Source organism: Puma concolor, chromosome E1 (assembly GCF_028749965.1).
Source record: "Puma concolor isolate L17-30 chromosome E1, mPumCon1.1.hap2, whole genome shotgun sequence".
NCBI classification, from domain to species: Eukaryota; Metazoa; Chordata; class Mammalia; order Carnivora; family Felidae; genus Puma; species Puma concolor.
Window position 1 is genome coordinate 7,696,041 of NC_141680.1, and position 20,336 is coordinate 7,716,376.

Sequence of the window (20,336 nt, forward strand, 5' to 3'; positions counted from 1 at the left end):
CTCCATCACCTTTGAGTCAACAGAAGTATCTCCAGACACCCTTCCTGGGAAGCAAAGGCGTCTTTCGTTCTCTTAAGTGTTCCTTTCCTTATCTGTAAGGTGCAATTCAACAGAGCGGAGGGCTGCTGTTGGTTTAAGGGGATGCCTCTGACAGGGTAATCTGCCACGCGAATGGAACGTGCTATTATCTAATACACATGTTTAGGTATTCACACATTGAATTGGAGAGATCTCCATGTGGAACAGATTGAGCAGATCTCGGCCGACAGAACCGGATGAAGGGGTTTAGGAGAAATTATTCCTCTTTGCTACAACAGCAAAATCAAGAGTGAAGAATGTCCAGACCCAGGAATGGTTTAAACCCCCACGTAACCAGTTATAGAAAGGATTTAAGTGCCAAATGGTGACCGGATCCATGAGGTTTGTTCCGACTTTGGAGCTCTTTGAAGATAAAATCACAGTGGGATTAATACTCTGCAATAATGAAGGAGCTTATTAATGTCCAGTGGTTAGAATAAATGAGTTCCCCTTGAAAGTTACCAAGTTACCTAGAGAATTATATGCTCTTCTGGAGACAGAATTCTCCACCTCTAAGAAGCGTGCAGGAGGTCAGCATGGCTATGGAACAGACAACTGAAGAGAAAGCTTGGCTAAGATGTTCACAGCAAGGACAAAACCTGGGGCGCTTAGGTGGCTCAGTAGGTTGAGTGTCTGAGTCTTGATTTTGGCTCCGGTCATGATCTCAAGGTCATGGGATGGAGCTCTGTGTCAAGCTCTGCACGGAGAGTATAGCCTGTTTGGGATTCTTTCCCTCCCTCTTCCCTTTGCCCCTCCCCCACTTACTCTCTCTCTAAAAAAATCTTAAACCCCCCCTATTTGATATAGCTAAATGGACAAAAGAAATGTGAAGCCAAGTCCACACACAGCAGGAGTTAAGTGCAATTTCTGCTCTGGAGGAAACTTCCAGTACACTGACTCTAGATCTGTTTGGCTGGGATCTATAACTTCTGACCCTCTTATGAAACTTGAGAAGTTAGAAAGCTCTTCTGGCGGGCTCTAGAGTCATTCATTTTTTTTTTAAATAATATGAATTTCAAAAAAAAATCTACATGCAAGAAGAGGTGCTTTGAACTCAATTCCGTTCTTTTATTATTTCTTAACACAACAAGAGGAAAATGGCGGAATACAACTGTCAGATGTGCTAGTTTCCCTGCACAAGGCACATCTGCGCAATGCCAGGCAAATGCTTACCAAGGAATCAGAGGCATGAACAAAATGAGTTAAGAGAAAAGATGCAGAGAGTTTCAGATGAGTATCTAGTTTCTCAAAGTGAGGATTTATGAATAACAAAACCAGGGGTGCTGCATTGGAAAATTAAGGGCACGGAAGGCAAGGCAATCAACTGGGCAAAGGAGATGGGGAATTGGGGTTTTCTTAACTCTCCTAAGTGGTATATTCGTACAGAAAATTCAAGGGTTTGGAGCAATGTTGGAACACCTTGAAACTTAAATAATTTTTTCCCCTTCATTTGAATCCCGTGTTAGGTCTCTCCGGAAAGATTTACTTCCCTTGAGGCAGCGTCTATGGTTGAGGCACATTTGGCTGCACATTTGCAGACAACTCTAGTTTCTTTTGATTGACCGCGCCGGAGAAGAAAAAGAATTATTATTTTAGGAGACTGTAGGGTCTGGTCCTTTAAATTTTTGGCAGATACGGAAAACTTCCATGAGATGGGAGACATTTTCCTCTTGGGTTTACAACTGTAATAAAAGGTTGCTGACAGACTAATTATAAATGTTTTATATATTTCGTGCATATGTGCTTCTCTCTAAACCAATTTAATTCCCATTAATGCTAATCTTGTTAATGCCCACTCAGAGAGGAAAGGAATACTCTTAATAAACTATTGATTTATTTGAGCTATTTAAAGGGAGGGGGAGGAAGTAGATGGGGAGAAGAAAAAAACTGCCATTTTACCCACATCTGTGTTTCTTAGAATATTTCCCAAACATTAATGAATATTCGGTTATCCCTGGTATGAACAGGAAGCAGGGGGAGAAAGAAAGTGACGGTGACAGTCTCCGACCCGTGAAAAATAATGACATTTATTTTTTTTTTCTTAGTATTAGCTCCAAGATTAGAAATGACACATTACAAAGAGAAGCAGGTTTTCTTTGTTAAAAAAAGAGGTAACAAAAAAGGAGGTTCATACTCATAAGCTCTTGCTGAAGTGGGTTTTTCTTTAAAAAAAAAAAAAAAAAGGACAGTGAACACCACACATAGGTAACTTATGCTCCTACCATTTTTTTCCTGTTCCTAGTGTGAGTGTCCGTCTGGTTCTCCAGACACAGATTCAGTAATTTCTCTCAACCTCAACAAAACCAAGATTTCTAGATCTCCGGGTACTTCAACAAGCTGAGACTGGCCCTTAAAAGACGTTATGCCCACGTCTGAGCGGTGTCCTCGAACACGGGTGACTCCTTGTGACTTAGCGTGTCACAAAGCTAGCCTGGAACTTCAGAAGGCGACAGGAGACCCTCGCTGTCCCATCTCCGATCGTCCTCAGACTAGCTAACCGCCTCTCAAAGGATACATGCCTCACTTCCAATTCTCTCTGGAACAAGTGGCAAGATGTAGGGAACAGTTAGAAGATGGGGTTTTGCCCAAGGTCCACCATCTGGCCTTACGAGAAGTCATTTAACGTCCCTGAGACTCAGTCGCCTTCTCTGTAAAAAGGGAATCATAATCTTTATGTGCTATGCGCTTACCCCACCTTTGGATAAGGACGGGAAAAGGTGCTTTATTCAAAAGTTCTATGGTAACTGGGAAGCGGTGTACAAATATGGGAGTATTATTAACTGGGAAACGCTTTTTGAAAAGTGGTGCAAGAAAAAAAAAAAGTGACAAGGGAGGAAATAGAAGCAGAGATCATTTTATCTGGGACCCGTGGAAAGACAGACAAGAGACAGAGAGGCAGAGACAGACACCGAGATCGATCGATTTACCCTCAGGATTTCCCTCAATGGCCACCAACGCTCATGGTTTATAACTGTGTATAGAACACATAAAATAAAAGTAGAAAACTGAAAGTATTTAGACCAGTGAGGTTTTCCTTTTTTGCTGGTCCAAATGTCCGCACGTGGAAGGCGAGACGCGGGCGGAGGCCAGAACACTCTCTTTAACATTCACTGGGGGAAAAAAAAATACGGAAACAAATATTTTCAGCACAAATATTAAACTGCCTTTTCCCTACCGAGTGGTAAAAAAATATATTATATTTTGATATTTTTCTTTTTCTTTTTAAATTATACTGTTATCCATCCCAGCCGAAGTCCTGGCCGGTCATCTGGTAGAACTTCAAGTTGAAGGGCCGGTAGAACTCGCGCAGCAGGCGCACCACCTCGCGGTCGATCTCCGGGTGGGTCCTGCCCTTGGTCTTGCCCAGGCAGTGGGGCTTGCTGCTGCCCTCGGCCTTCTTGAGACAGGGGAAGCCCTTGGTCTTGTTGAAGTAGAAGTGCTTGTCGGTGATGATCCTCTTGAGGCCCAGGAAGTCCTGCACGCGGCCCAGCTCGCCGGCCGGGTCGCTGATGAGCCGCTCCCCGCTCACGAAGAGCATCTGGCCGATGGGAAAGTGGCGCAGCCAGTGCTCCAGGTGCTTGGCGTAGATGCCGATCTGGATGGCGCTCCACGACGTGTCGATGAGGCCCGTCGTGCGGTTCTTGAACGTCAGGCTCTCGAAGGTGGGGATGTCGGGGCGCTTGGACAGCGTCTGTGTGTAGTCCGAGATGGCCCGGGTCACCGGGTCGCGCACCACCACGATGAGCTTGGTGTCCTTGGACATGGCCGAGATGCGCGCGGGCGCCTCGCGGGTCACGAAGTAGCTGGGCGTCTTCTCCATGGTGATCTGCCCGTCCAGGGTCCTCGGCATCAGGTCCCTGGGGAAAGCAAAAGGTCACGTGAGAGCCTAAAAAAGGAGCGACCTCCCCAGCTGTACAGAGAGAGCGCATTCCGAGGAGGGACGCGTCCTGTAGACTCGGGAGCCAGGGTGCCGGAGCTCAGGGCTGACTCTCCCACTTCCTAGATGGAGAGGTTGATCGAATACTGTGCCTCGAGGGAAACAACAACATTATGGATCTCATACAGCGTTAGTGATGCTTAAGGGAGTTAATATATCTCAATACCTTAGAAGAGTGGCACAGAATAAGAGCTATGCAATTTAGTATTATTATTAAAAAAAGTTAACGTTTATTTATTTTTGAGAGAGAGATTGAGAGAGAGAGAGAGGGAGCATGAGCAGGGGAAGAGTCCAAAGCAGGCTCCAGGCTCTTAGCTGTCAGCACAGAGCCCGACTTGGGGCTTGAACTCAGAACTGGGAGATCATGACCTGTGCCGAAGTCAGACGCTTGACGGACTGAGCCACCTAGATGTCCCTTATTATTATTATTATTATTATTATTAGCCCACGATGCTGTAAGAAAATAACCCTGATCAAATTCTTCAGGCAAATTAGACATAATAAACACATGACTACTATGAGATGGTATTAAAATACCCTGAACACTTTCTGTAGTTTTCTTATAAACAAAGCAATTAGATTTAACCTAATGCCCCTGCATAGTACACAGCATACTTCCCTTTAGAATTTCTGAATGTTCCTGTAACAGACAAGACTTATTAAACTTAATCTAATAATTTGAAAAGGTGTCACTCCAACAGTCTACATCCATTGGCTCGATTATGGCATTATTATCATGTCATATTTTCACGACAACAAAGTGAATTCTGGCTCTCTGTTCAGAACATTCTTGATTCTTGTCTGCTCACTTTTCCTGATGAACGTTAGCATCACTTGGCCACGCTGAAAGAAAAATATGCCACTGGAGTCTTGATGGAGCAGACATTGCTATCCAGTTCAAGCACGTGGTCTTACCGGGAACTGATGGGTTTCAGAACCAGTCAAAAAGTGTGAGTAGGAGAGGGGCACCTGGTGGCTCAGTCGATTAAGCATCCTACTGTTGACTGCAACTCAAGTCATGGTGTCACAGGTTGTGGGATCGAGCCCCAGGCCGAGCTGACAGTGCAGAGCCTGCTTGGGATCCTCAATCTCTCTCTCTCTCTCTCTCTCTCTCCCCCCTCTCTGCACCTCCCCCACTCATTCTTTCTCTCTCTCTCTCAAAATAAATAAATAAACAGGGGCGCCTGGGTGGCTCAGTCAGTTACGTGTCTGACTTCAGCTCAGGTCATGATCTCACAGTTCATGAGTTTGAGCCCCGTGTTGGGCTCTGTGCTGACAGCTCGGAGCCTGGAACCTACTTCGGATTCTGTGTCTCCCTCTCTCTCTCTCTCTGCCCCTCCCCTCCTTGCTCTCTGTCTCTCGAAAATAAATAAAAGTTAAAAAAATTAAAAATAAACAAATAAACATGTTTTTAAAGTGTGAGGAGAGTTAACCTATTTATTCTTCCATTTTAAATGTACTACTTACCATTAAACCCCCCATCTGATATAAAAACACTGTCTCCCTAATTACAAGTTTTGTAAGAAATAGCTGTTGCACAAATCATTACTAGAACAAATGTATTTTGGAGATTTATTTCAATGACTAAATTTGTTCTTTGATCCGTCATAAGAAGAATCGAACTTCTGTATGTTCTTACACTGGATTCACTTTTATTCCTGGAATACAGACCGTTTCTGATCTATTTTTCTTTTAATATAGACCTGGATTTGGCTCATCGTTATTTTCTTTTGGATTTTCATTCATATTCATTATGAGCTGTTCCGGTCATTTTTCTCTTGATCAATAGCTTAATCAATGTTAGAATATGAAATATTACACAAATGAGTTGAGCAATGTTTTGTACTTTTCCATATCCTAGAGAAGTTTAAGTAGAAAATAATTTTCTGTTCTTTAAATTTGGGGGGCATTGGGGCGCCTGGGTGGCGCAGTCGGTTAAGCGTCCGGCTTCAGCCAGGTCACGATCTCGCGGTCCGTGAGTTCGAGCCCCGCGTCGGGCTCTGGGCTGATGGCTCAGAGCCTGGAGTCTGTTTCTGATTCTGTGTCTCCCTCTCTCTCTGCCCCTCCCCCATTCATGCTCTGTCTCTCTCTGTCCCAAAAAAATAAATAAACGTTAAAAAAAAAAATTAAAAAAAAAAATAATAAAATAAATTTGGGGGGCATTACCTACAAAGCCATCTAATACTGGTTCTTGTGGGAGGCAGGATAGGAAAGAAACTAGAATTTTCTTTTTTTTTTAACGTTTATTTATTTTTGAGACACAGAGAGAGAGAGCATGAACAGGGGAGGGTCAGAGAAAGAGGGAGACACAGAATCTGAAACAGGCTCCAGGCTCTGAGCTGTCAGCACAGAGCCCGACGCGGGGCTTGAACCCACGGACCGCGAGATCATGACCTGAGCCGAAGTCGGACACTTACCGACTGAGCCACCCAGGCGCCCCAGAAACTAGAATTTTCAAAAACCTTTTCAGTTTTACTTACTTATTTTTTGTAAATACTCTGTCTTGTGTCAATTTTGGCAATTAAGATGTTTCTAAGTCACCCAGCCTTACATCCCAGTCTTGACCGTAATTTTACAGTCTCCCGTAATTTCGTGTTTTCTGCCTTTCTTTCTGCTTTCTAGATTCGTTTATCTTTTTAAATTCATTTATTTGCATTTTAGCTTTTTTAATGCTCCCTTTTGTCTTTTTCTTTTTCTGCTCTGTTGTTCTTCAAATTCATTTCGCAGGATGCTTCATTTATTTTCAATCTCTCTTCTCCAGTAATAAAATCATTTTGAGACCATTATTTCCCCTTGACGTAGAAATTTGGTCAAGTTTCACGTTTTCACACACTGTTGTCATTTTCATAAATATGTTAATTGTGTTTTATACTTTTTATTTCCTTTTTAATCCAGGTATTATCTGCGATTGCTTTTTACTTTTATTTCTAAAGGTGGGTTTACTGTATTTTCCCCTTAATTTGGTTATGTGTTTCTAGTTTGCCTCTGGAATAAAATAATGCTAATGTTGTATTAAGAAAAATTTCAAACACACCCCGAAGTAGAGAGAAAGGTAATGCAAATCTCACGTACCTTACATCCAACGTCAAAAAAATAACCCAAAAAACAAGTGGCTAATTTCACGTCATTCATAACACCCTCCATTTCTACTCCCTCCCTCCACAAATGAATTACCCGAAAGTCTGTCTCAGATGTCGTATCAACTGGTTCATAAACATTCTGGTTCCCCAACAGCTGTTGGCAAGGATGTGGAGAAAGGGGGATCCTCACACACTATTGGTGGGCACGCAAACTGGTGTAGCCACTTTGGAAAACAATAGGGAGGCTCCTCAAAAAATAGAGCTACCCATGACCCAGCAATTGCACTACTAGGTATTTATCCAAAGAATAGAAGAATACTAATTCAAAGGGATACATGCACCCCAATGTTTATAGCAACACTACCTACAATAGGCAAACTATGGAAACAGCCCAAGTGTCCATCGATGGATGAATGGATAAAGAAGATGTGGTATATATACAACAGAATATTACTCAGCCATCAAAAAAGAATAAAATCTTGCCATTTGCAATGACATGGATGGAGCTGGAGAGTATTATGCTAAGTGAAATAAGCCAGTCAGAGAAAGACAAATACCATATGATTTCACTCATATGTGGAATTTAAGAACTAAAACAAATGAGAAAAAAAGGAAAAAAAAAAGAGAGAGAGAGAGAGAGAGAAGCAAACCAAGAAACAGACTCTTCTTAACTGTGGAAAACAAATTGATGGTAATGAGAGGGGGGATGGGTAAAATGGGCGATGAGGATTAAGGAGGGCACTTACGATGAGCACCCGGTGATGTATGGAATTCCTGAATCGCTATATTGTACACCTGAAACTAGCATTATCACACTGTATGTTAACTAACTGGAGTTTACATGAAAACTTAAAAAAAACAACAACAATTCTGCTTCCTCGTGGCAGATTCCTCAATATTTGTGGCAATAAGCCACCGACGTTGGGTTAGTTTAGTAATGCTGGGTATTCTCAGATTCTTGCGGTCTTGGCTACTTCAGTCAGTTTATCTTCACTTTCTTCCTTGGAGAAGGACTTGATAAGTAGATATCTGATTTCTGTTGCTTTTTGTTGTTTTAAGAAATCTGCAATTCTTTCTGCAAAAGAACCTCCCACTCCTTAAATACGCCTTCCGGTCGGGGTTAAGATTCAGCAAAGACCAGAGTTCAGTGTTGCCATGAGGAAGACACAGATTGCGGTCACTGCCTTATGCAGCACTGGTGTCTCTGTATGACCTCCATTCACGGACTCGTCACGGTGACGCTCCCCACAGAGATCTGACAAACTGGCTAGGCCAATCCCCTTTGGAAGCTTAGGTTACGCTTTTCCAAGATGAGCCAGGAGATCCATCCAGATACTGTTGGCATAAATCAGTGAAGGAAATTTGATCACCTGTGTGAAAAGGTCTGGGGTAGCAAAAGCAAACATTCAATGTCAGTGACGTGATAAGAAAAAGGATTGGCTGATGAAAAAAAAAAAAGTACACATTCTTGCCTCCTTTCCTATGATCTCGGACTTTCAAACTACTCTACCTCCTTTTTTGGCCAGTAAAATAGAGAAAACAGAGTTCGCTCAGAAGCTACTGGTTGGTGATCTCAATCCGCCCCCCCCTCCTGTCTCTGGAGAACACACAGATTCCCCAGCAGCCTTTCAGCAGAGATTATGGCTACAGATTGTGCTGCACCAGAGGAAACCCGGCTAATGTCCCTGAAAAAAGAAACCATATTTCAAACGATCTCAACAGAGAAGGGGAAAGAGCTATCCAAGATAGGCGTTTAAAAGAGGAAACAGCTCAAATGGGATTTCAGAAGAAAAACACATTCGTTACTGTCATCCACAGGATGAAGAAACGGACTGGTTTTAACAGGGCGGGTGGGGATGGGGAGTCCGAGTTAACTGGAAGCTGCCTGCAGGCTACTTTCTTCAGAAACCAAGTAATCATCGTCTACGCAGATCCTTAACCAAGCTGACGCCGTAAAAGGACTCGCGACAGGATTCGCTGAAGAGGAATCTCCTTTTTAATTTCTTTATTCCTTTCCACACTGCAAGTTGAATTGTCACGTTCAAACTCGAGCTCATCTATCACAGGAAAGGAAATGCACGTGTGATTTGCAATATCTTATTTCAAACTGTTGAGGACAACCTGCAAACCAACCTTCCTTATTGAGTGAGGCATAGACCGGGACCCTACGCCGTGCCAGGACTTGGGCCCCGAATGGGCAGGGAGAAAGCCATCCCGGTATCATGAAAGTTTTGAAGAAACACCAGACAGGCTAAAGGAGAAGAAAGGTGTGTGCAGTAAGACGCGTGAAGGTTCCCTAAAAACAGAATGAGTAGGGGTGGGGAGTGAGAAATTCAATTGGTAGATAGGAGGGGTACATCCTACGAGGCCTCAATTCCCAGCTATGTACCCTATCCCAACTTCACCTCTCAACAGCGACACAGATTTAGAGACAGTGGTAGCAGGTATGGAGATAGGGAAATGGAATTTAGCCCAGAATTTCGAGGGGCGCCTGGGTGGCTCAGTCCGTTGAGGTCACGATCTCACAGCTTGTGGGTTCGACCCCGCGTCGGGCTCTGTGCCGACAGCTCAGAGCCTGGAGCCTGCTTCCGATTCTGTGTCTCCCTCTCTCTCGCTGCCTCCCCCTCCCTGCTCATGCTCTGTCTCTCCCGGTCTCAAATAAAAAACATTCAAAAAATTTCTTAGAATTTTGAGGAAACATTAGATAAGCTTGTTCCCCCCCGGCCCCGAGGAAGCCAAGGGTAAGAGGGGATCTCATAAGCAAATGAAGGATTATTACAAAGTGGATGGCACCAACAGGGACACAACAGGAATCACAGCGGCCAAAAAGCGAAAGCAACCAAGTGACCATCGGCGGATGAATGGATACACAAAACAGGCTCCATACGCACAATGGAATATGCTTCAGCCTTAAAAAGCAAGAGGAGTCTGACATGTGCTCCAACAAAGGACGAACCTTGACGACATTATGGTCTGAAAAATAAGCCAGTCACAGAAGGACTGTGACTCTATGTATGTGAAGTCTCTAGAGCCATCACGTTCATAGGAACAGAAAATTGAATGGTTGTTCCCACGGGCTGTGGGGGCAGAGGGAAGGGCTGTTTAACCATACATAGTTTTAATTTTGTGAGATGGAAAGAGTTCTGGGGAATGATTGCTCCACGATGTAAATGCACTCAACCCTACCAAACTGGTCACTTAAGAGTGGTTAAGATGGCAAATACTACGTTCTGTCGATTGTATCATGTTGTCATTCATTAAAGAAAAAAACACAACGCACCAAGAAGACAAGGGCTCCAATTGCATCCACAGAATTTAATCAGACAGAAGAGCCTTTCTGGTTTTGCAGATCATGAAGCATTCAGCACAAGGTACTGAGAGAGGCTGTGGTTTTCGCTCTCCTCTTGCTAGACCAAAGGGGAATATAAGAATTTATGTCGTATCTGGAGCTGTCTGGTTAAGAAATGAGGTTTTTGGCCTGCTTCTTGCCCACTGCTGGCTGGGTGACTGTGAGTGAGTCATTCAACCTCTCTAATCTCCGCTTACTCACCTCACCCAAAAAAATCAAGCCAAAGGGCTCAGAAATCTGGACCATAAGCAGTATTGACACGACCATTATAGCAAGGGACATACCAATAATTGTTCTCAAGAAGGGGATACCTGGTGTTTAGAATTTCCAGCTTCCAGGAAAACCCCATCCAGTCCAGATCACAAGGGTCCAGAGAAGATCAGAGACCCTCTGACATGTTCCCGGGACATCTGCACACCTGTCCACTAGAGGCCCTGTATGTATGATGTTCAGACAAGGACAGTGCCTGGTTTGAAAGCTACAGCCTGGCAAAGCCAAGTTATTTGGAAGGACTGGCCTGTTCCGGTGGAAGAGAGGTGAGCTCAGTTTTTCAACTCCTTCCCATGCCATGTGGCACACCTGTCCCCAGAAGGAAACTGTTTGGGAACACTTCCATGTGCCTCGGGATGTTGTGCTACCCAGATGCCCTAGGATTTCATTTTGGATCTGATCAGTCTCACTGGGATCAATCTCTATGGGCCTCCAGTTATATTTGAGCAGTTTTCCAGATGTCTGTGGTACAGGAAATGGCCAAGTAGGAACCATAATACACCTGCTAAATAGTCTGTTCTTTTTTACCTAAGCCCTAAGTCAACTGAGTACTTTGTGATAGGAGTACTCAGGTGACCCAGAAGACTTTTCCTTCTGCCACACTGCTGAACAGACAGATCTGCCTCCATGTCCAGTGACAGTCCCAGAGACAAGGCCACCCGCCACTCTAGTGCTGTGTGCACCACCATCACCTGGCACGGTCAAGGGCACCACCAAGAGGTAGCCCTTGATGGCACTCAACAACACATATTCATCGCGCGTGTAATACATTCAAGAAAGTATAAAAGAGAACCGACCTCATCATGTGCTTCACCCTTTGTATTCATTTGGGTCATTTCCTCTGAATTCACACTGACTTCATATTGCCTTCCTGCTGGAACTGCTGCTGGCCCTCTCCAGAGGCACTTCTTCCTTAAAAAATGACCCTCCCTCATTGTATTTTTAGTTTGGTTAACCAGTTATTCACATGGAAGAATAAATCTTGGTCTCTCCCCACAGAGAGAAGTCAACTCCAGATGGCTGGTACACATAAACACGAATGACAAAAATAATAAAAACTTTTGTAAGGAAACCTAGGAGAGCATCTTAATGATTGAGGGGGGCAAGTATTTCTGAAGTGTCTTAAAAGAATAACCACAAAGAATGATGAATTGGACTATATTAAAAATAGGAACTCCTGTTCATCAAACGGTTCCATTAAGAGAGTAAGGAGACAGGTGTTAAAAGAAGATATTTAAAATACATTTACCTGACAAAAGATTCATATCCGTAATACATGAAGAGTTCCTACACATCAACGAGTTAAAAAAAAACTAGACATCATAAAAGAAAAATGGGCAAATGTCTTGAACAGGCACGGATACAAAAATTAAAGTACCCAAATCGTCAATAAACATATGAAAAGGTACTGCACTTCATTAGTTATCAAGGAAATGCATATTAAAACACAGTAACACACACCCAACGTGGATGGCTAGAATAAAAACCACAGAGAATTCCAAATATGGGCAAAGATGTGCAACAACTGGCTCCCTGTTGGTCTGAGTATAAACTGGCACAAAGACTTTAGGAAACTATTTGGAACTATTCACCAAAGAAGAACATATGCATACCCTATGGCCCAGCAATTGTACTCCCAGGACCATATGCATGGAATAGCCTATGTATGCATAGGTGGCTGGGTGGCTCAGTCGGTTGAGTGTCCAACTTTGGCTCTGGTCATGATCTCACAGTTCGTGAGTTCAAGCCCTGCATTGGGTTCTGTGCTGTCAGGTCAGAGCCCAGAGCCTGCCTCAGATTCTGTGCCTCCCTCTCTCTCTGCCCCTCCCCTACTCATGCTCTGTCTCTCTCTCTCTCAAAGGTGAATAAACATTTAAAAAAAATTAGAAATCATACATATGTTCATCAAAAGACATGATCATGAACATTCACAGTTAATCACAAGAGCCCCAAAGACAAGCTCCCCAAATATCCATCAAAAATAGAAGCATATATATGTATATATGTATGTATACATATATGTAAATTCATGTACGCATACGCATATACATGTGTGTATATATATGTGTGTGTGTGTGTCATTTTTGATGATGTAAATTGTAAATGAATCCCCAAAACACAATGTTATTAACAAACACAAGCCAGACACAAAATTATCTATACTGAATGATTTCTCTTCTAAAAAGTTCAAAAACAGGCAAAATCCATGTACAGTGTTAGACGTCAGGACAGTGGATGCCCTTGGGGGAGTGAGAGACTGGAACGGGGCACAAGGTGCCTCTGGAGAGATGGAAGTAACCCCCCCTCCATAATGCAGGATTTGTGTCCTTTTCTGGATTCGGTTACACTGCAGTAAAACGTTTCCAACACTTATAAAAAAATAAATGGACCAATTCTCCCTAATTCTCCAAGAAAAACATGCCATTCAAAACAGTGCATTTGCTAAACCAACCACATCTCCAACTGGTGGAAATTCAGATCATAAAGGAAAAGGAGCTCAGCTCCCATACACGGGAAATCAGTGGTCCTCTCAATGACCTCTCCCCCCACCCTTGCCCAGATCAGTGATCAGAACAGGAGCCACCTAACCTCTGTCCCACACCCGGGCCACTGATTCTCATGGCTCTGTAAGCACGGCAGTGTTCACAGCATCAGGCATCACAGCGGATGTGTCTCTAGAGCGTCAACAGGGGTACAGAGATGATAAAGAATGCATTATGTTTGCAAAAACAGTTTAGCAATTGCTTTAAGCTTTACCCGGATCCAGGAGCGATAAGACAGCATCGTGCTCCCCAGTTTTTCTGACGAGCAGGCTGAGATTCAGAGAGCCTAAGTGGCAGACACAAGTTCCCATAGGCAGTACGGAAGGTGACGGATGGGTGCCCCAATGCCTAGTGCAAGCTCATGTCCACTGCATCGGATAAGAGGAAGTCAGCAGACAGAAGGAACGGGATGAGAATACACTGAAGATGGCTTGGATGGGCAAATCTGACAGGTGGAGAACGTGGGATCGTGAGACACCTGCCCAGAGGGTATCTGTGAAGACCCTGGGAGCCCCAAACTCTGAACTGAATGCAGATGAAGAAATGTGTCTGCACGCTGGGATGGACGAAGAAACAAAGTAGGTGGTTAGTTGGGGTAGGAGGCTCTGCTAACATGAGCTAAAGACCTGGACTGCAGGGGGGGTTGGGGGGAGGCTTATGCGGGAAAGGAAGAGGTCTTTTGATGAGGCTGAAAAGCTGAATTACGATGGGAACAAAGCAGTTTTCAAAGAAGATCCCAAAGGCTTACACATGGAAAATGCCAGGAAATTTACTGAAACAAATCAACACCCCCCCCCGCCAAAAAAAGTTATTTTGAAGAAAGAAGTGGGCTCCCTTTTCCCCAAAAAAGGAAAAGAATATGTTTTTCTTTCAGTAGAGTTGAGGCTAATTTTTAAAGGTTAGGATTTCTGCCTAAGAATTCTAATGAGGACAAAGCATTATTGATTTTACAATAAAATATGGCCTGGATGGATCACCTACCTCCACGAGGACAACATAGTTTAATAGGAAACTCAAAACTGGGACTAGGAAAGCGAATCCACCTTGATTTTGCTGTTCCTAAAATGTGCGACCTTGAGCAAATCACATCAGTTCTCTGGGCCTCGACATCAAAACAACAGGTCACTGCTAGACCGGCTAGGAGACGAAGATTCACAGATAGGGCTTTGTGAAAAATAACAGACACAGGGCAGCCAAAAATTCAAAAGGAGGTATCTGAAGACAGAAGCCAATGAACACTTACTAAGCATTTAACATAGGCAGACCCCGATCTGATGTGTGTTTCTCGCATCTCCCGACAGCAGCGAAGAGCTAGAATTGTTGATATCATTTCCCAGTTGGAGATGGGTTCAGAGAGGGAATGGGACTTGTCCAAAGACACACGGTGATGAGTGAAAAGAGACAGAACATGAAAATCTTTGAACCTCCCCAGGCATGCCAGCAGCCTTAGCAGGACTCTTAACGGTTGCCGTAACTGGCCACCTTCGATATTCTGTCAAAACGTATCAGCATGCCTGACGTTTCTTCCCTACTCATCACACCGCGAAAATGTTTCTGCTTGGAATCGTGCAAACAGGCAGGAAGAGCTAGAACGTGGTTTCCAAAGGCTTTCTTCCGAAAGGAAAGTCCCTGAGCTGTAACACACAGGTGATTTACCTTGAGGAGTCAATAAATCTGGCCCTGGCGCTCACGCTCACCACGCATTTTCTTACTCTGTACAACCGGTGTGTCTGCTTTTGGAAGCCTCTGGCAGCAGAAAATTCTGGGAAACACATGCTCTTTGCATGGCCTTGGCGTGAAGGTGGTTCCCAGGGGTCCCCGATGCCGTGAGCCTGGAGCAGGAAAGCTCCCAGCGCTGTCAGCCTGCCATCCCTCGGGCCAAGGTCCCAACACATCAGTATTTCTTTTCCTGCTGCTGTGATGTCGGACCCCCCTCCAAACGTGACTTGTAAGGCTGGAAATAAAACTCCCTTTAGCTGTTGTTTGAGTTGGCTTCTGTGGGAGAGGAAGACTTATGTTTTTGAATCGGCTCCCACACTGACCGAATCAAGATATGGGATTCTTTTTTTTTTTTAATGTTTATTTATTTTTGGGGAGAGACAGACCATGAGCAGGGGAGGGGGAGAGAGAGAGAGAGAGAGAGAGAGAGAGACAGAATCTGAAAGCAGGCTGCAGGCTCTGAGCTGTCAGCACAGAGCCCGACGCGGGGCTCGAACTCACGGACCGCGAGATCATGACCTGAGACGAAGTCGGACGCTCAACCGACTGAGCCACCCCAGGCGCCCCTAGACGTGCGATTCTAGTAACCAAACTGTGGTCGAGGTACGTCAACATCAATGCTAAAAACCTGGCATACTTCCTAGGGCCACTGATAGCAGATTCCTTCTAAAACTGTGAACGACCAAGTAAAAAAAGAGAAAGGGTTCTTCACTCTCCCCAGGCTTGATGACAAAGGGAGAAAGCTCATTTAAAAGAACCGACTGGGGGCGCCTGGGTGGCGCAGTCGGTTAAGCGTCCGACTTCAGCCAGGTCACGATCTCGCGGTCCGTGAGTTCGAGCCCCGCGTCAGGCTCTGGGCTGATGGCTCGGAGCCTGGAGCCTGTTTCCGATTCTGTGTCTCCCTCTCTCTCTGCCCCTCCCCCGTTCATGCTCTGTCTCTCTCTGTCCCAAAAATAAATAAACGTTGAAAAAAAAAAATTAAAAAAAAAAAAAAGAACCGACTGGGGCACCTGCGTGAGTCAGTCCAGTTGTGCATCCGACTTCGGCTCAGGTCGTGATCTCACAGCTCATGAGTTCGAGCCCCGAGTCGGGCTCTGTGCCAACAGCTCGGAGCCTGGAACCTGCTTCTGATTCGGTCTCTCTCTCTCCCTCTCTCTGCCCCTCCCCCACTCATGCTCTGTCTCTCTCTCTCCTTCAAAAATAAATAAACATAAAAAAAAAAAAAAAAAAAAAAAAAAAAAAACGACCAAACAGGGGCACCTGGGTGGCTCAGTGAGTTTGACACAGGTCAAGACCTCATGGTTTGTGAGTTCAAGCCCCACACCAGGTTCTGTGCTGTCAGCAGGGAGCCTGCTTGGTATCCTCTGTCCTTTCTCTCTGCCCCTGACCTGCTCATGCTTGCTCTCTCTCTCTCTAAAAAAAAATATATATATATTAAAAAAATAAAAACCAAGCAAACAAAATACACGTTATGTTCCTTGGCACTCCAGGGGAAGAGAGAAAATTCAATGCGCTTCTTGGTTGATAATTGGGGAGGAGCGGGGGGGAGGGCTTCATGAAATGGCAGAAAATACATCTGTATCCAGGTCAGAGAGGAGGATAATCCTGAAAGGGAAGGAGCCGGAGTCATCCTAGATCATAAATTCAAGCACTAATCCTTTATGTCTGTGTAGGACCATGGGTTTCCCAAGCAATGACACAAATTATCTTATTCATCGACTCTTAGGAAATGCAGAAATAGACCACTTTTTTTACAAGGCTCGTTGCCTCAACCCCCTGATTTTCTCCTTCCAAGTTTACTTCACTGGGGAATTTAGGCATTTGTAAGATTTAAAATATCATTTTTAACTCTGTATCCATGGGTCCCCAATTCTGTTCTTAAAAGGCGTCTGGCTCTTGGGAACTGACACACTTGTCCCAATGTTGTATGAAGATATCGAAGAATATCCAGGGTCACCTGCGGGGCTCAGTCCATTGAGCATCCAACTTTGGCTCAGGTCACGATCTCACGGTTCCTGGGTCATCAGGCTCTGAGAGCCTCACATCAGGCTCTGTGCTGACAGCTCAGGGCCTGGAGCCGGCTTTGGATTCTGTGTCTCCCTCTCTCTCTCCCCTTCCTCTGCTCGTGCTCTGTCTCTGTCTCTCTCAAAAATAAACATAAAATGAAATAAAATAAAATCAGAGTAGAAATAAGTCTTAAAGAATGATTCTACATTTAGTTACAATAAAGGACTATAAATAGCAAAGGTAAAGTATAATTAAATTAGTGAGTATCTCAAGGTTGTTATTTATAGACCCTTAGAAGTGTGTGTGTGTGTGTGTGTGTGTGTGTGAGAGAGAGAGAGAGAGAGAGAGAGAGAGAGAAAGAGGTTGGAAGAGAAGGAGACTGCCTATAGGGAGACAAAGAAGAGATGGAGAAAGTGAGAACAAAGAAGTCAAGAATGTTCTAGAAAAGGCTAGTGCTGAGTATTAGAATAGGAAGGATCTCAGAACTCCCGCTGATCCAGCCCCGTCATTTCAGGCGCAGAAAGGTCTGAGAAGTCAGCTGAAGGGAGAGACAAAGCTTAGCTTAGACTCTGGTCCACTGAGCCCCTCCGGTTCCCTCTCTTTCTGTAATAGGACATTCTTCTCTAATCCTAGAAATACCCTACGCACAGGGCTCGACCACCTTTACGTTTCAAGTCCCTGGAAGATAAAATCCCCCCCGTAGAGGGAAAATTCCCTTACAGTGCTTCTGAGGCAGAAAGTGACATTGAACGTGAGCCCTGATTACAAGAATTGGTTTTTCTTGGTCCTATCTGGTAGTTTACCCGGCGTTAGGAGATCAACAATCTAGAAGGGGAATATGGGGTTGCTAACTGAAGTGGGGGCCGAGGGTGGGCACGTCTCCCGGCTCTGTGGCGGCTGCCCCCACAAAGCCCCATCAAGGCTTGTCTTGGCCTTGACAGGAGTTTTATAAATGATCCGTTTGAGAGCTGTGCTATCAGCTGTGTGCTACTGTGGACAGCTGCTTCGATGCAGAGCTCTCTCATAGCCTGGAATTATCAGCTCTTTGCATATGTGCTGCTGGAGATAAGGAAAGAAACGTGTTTTCCTTGCCTGGAAATGGACAATCTAAGGACAGTGGGAAAGGTAACAGAGAGGTGCGGAGGGCAGGATGCAGAGAAACCAGAAGGAAGGTCCTTTGTTACATTTGTGCAATGTTTGCTTCTTTCCGTTGCTTTATTTTTTCCCTTCTGTTTGTTACAATCCGGACACAGAGTAGGTGCTAAGTCAATGTGTCTCTCTTCAATTTTTTTTTTTTAAAGTTTATTTATTTCAGGGACAGAGACAGAGCACAAGCAGGGGAGGGGCAGGGAGAGCCAGACAGAGAATCCGAAGCAGGCTGCAGGCTCCGAGCTGTCAGCACAGAGCCCGACGTGGGGCTCGAACTCACGAACCGCGAGATCATGACCTGAGCCAAAGTTGGACACTTAACCAACTGAGCCACCCAGGCGCCTCTCAATGTGTCTTTTAAGTTTCCAACAGGAAAAGCGACGCTGCGGTTTTGCATGATCTGGGGGATTAGGACTGCCTGGAGGTTCTTACTAAAATTGCCAGCAGGTGACCCCCCCCACCACCTCTTGGTTTTGAACAGTAGAAAAGGATACACAGTCTGTCCCACGCACAGAATGTCACCCGTATGCTATAAAGAAAACCTCCAAAGTCATGACATCATCTTGAAACGAAGCACGCAGACAAAATAAACTTTGGGAAAGCCATCAACGAGTGTCCATTAGACACAGTCGGTCGATGTGGCTGTCCCACACGCCATTCTGAAGGGGAAAGCCATCATCGCTCCTCCAGGGACCCCGGGGAACGGCATCAGCGGTGCCCTTCAACAAGAAACAGCCCTGCTCAGAGCCCTCCCCTCGCCCCAAATTCAGAAAGTCCTCGCTGCACACATACACATTTATTAGCCTATCGACACAACCTATTACCATAGACATCACGACTCATGACTAACGCTGCTCAGGTCCCAGAAGAAGCTTCCAGAAATCTCCCCCCGTGGCTTCAAAGCAAACGGCTGAATGCCGACAACTGACACGGGTCTGGGCTTCTGCTGACGCGGACACGAAAGTGGACACAGATCTGGTTCCGGGAAGGTCTGAGGGAGGGAAGCAGTTCGCGGCGAGAAGAGACAAGTCGCTTATCGAATAGTGCTGATCAGAGAGCACGCAGTACCTACTGGGTACGAAAGTAGCAGTTGCACCAGCTCGGCTAGTGATGCTGAGCGTTCATCTCCTGGCTTCACCTCTTCTTCCAATTCACAGCCCCAGAGGTGCTCACAGGCCAGCCCTGTGCTCACAACAGGTGCACTGGGAGGTGGAGGGACGTTCCGCATCACAAAGCGAATGGTGCTACTCAAAACCTCGTGAATACGTAGGGTCCAGGGGAAACAGGCAAAGCAGGACACGGAAGTCTTTGCCTGGGCAGCCCGGTGGATGCTGAAAGCCAGGCTTTGGAACGGTTTTAATTTTATGAAAATGTTTCATAATGTGCAATCCCCATTTTTAAAAATGAAGCGTTAAGGAAGACGTTTGTTGGGATGAGCACTGGGTGTTACGCATAGGGGATGAACCAATGGATTCTAACTCCTGAAATCATTATTGCACTGTAAGGTAACTAACTTGGCTGTAAATTAAAAACAAAACATCAGGGCGCCTGGGTGGCTCAGTCGGTTAAGCGTCTGACTCCTGGTTTCGGCTCAGGTTGTGATCTCACGGCTTCATGAGTTCAAGTCCCACGTCAGGCTCTGCGCTGACAGCACGGGACCTGCTTGGGATTCCCTCTCTGCCCCTCCTCCGCTCATGCTGTCTCTCTCAAAAATAAATAAGTTTTTTTAATTAAAAAAGGAACTTTAGGATTTTTTTCTTTCAAATTTTGATATGTACTCATTATAACCGGTATTTTACCTTTGGATTTTGATAGCTAACTTAGAATCCTCTAGAAGAAAAGTCACTTATGAAAACTAAGGAAAATCATTTTAATTTTTACATCAACTCTAATTTACGGTTTCAATCAAAAGATGTCCAAATGTGTACATTTGCTCTTTCAAAATCTCTCAAAGGGTTGCCAAACTATGGCCCACTGGTCAAATTCGGCTGTTTTTATGGTAAAGTCTTACGGAAACACAGCCATGACCATTTTGCATATGACAGCAGAGCTGGGAACAGCTGTGACAGAGCCCATATGCCCATCAAGTCTAAAATCCTATCTTAGGGGCACCTGGTTGGCTCAGGTCATGATCTCTCGGTTTGTGAGTTCGAGCCCCACGTTGGGCTCTGCGCTGACAGCTCAGAGCCTGGAGCCTGCTTTGG

General features: G+C 44.9%; 1 protein-coding gene across 1 annotated transcript in view; it reads right to left on the reverse strand.

Annotated features, from left to right (window-relative positions):
* Nucleotides 1-1,122: 1,122 nt before the first annotated feature.
* HS3ST3A1 (heparan sulfate-glucosamine 3-sulfotransferase 3A1) overlaps nt 1,123-20,336 on the reverse strand; it is a 104,083-nt gene continuing 84,869 nt past the window's right edge. Inside the window, exon 2 of the mRNA XM_086686069.1 lies at nt 1,123-3,935. Coding sequence (XP_086542195.1) covers nt 3,314-3,935 — 622 coding nt within the window. The 3' untranslated portion in view covers nt 1,123-3,313. The remainder of the gene's footprint in view (nt 3,936-20,336) is intronic.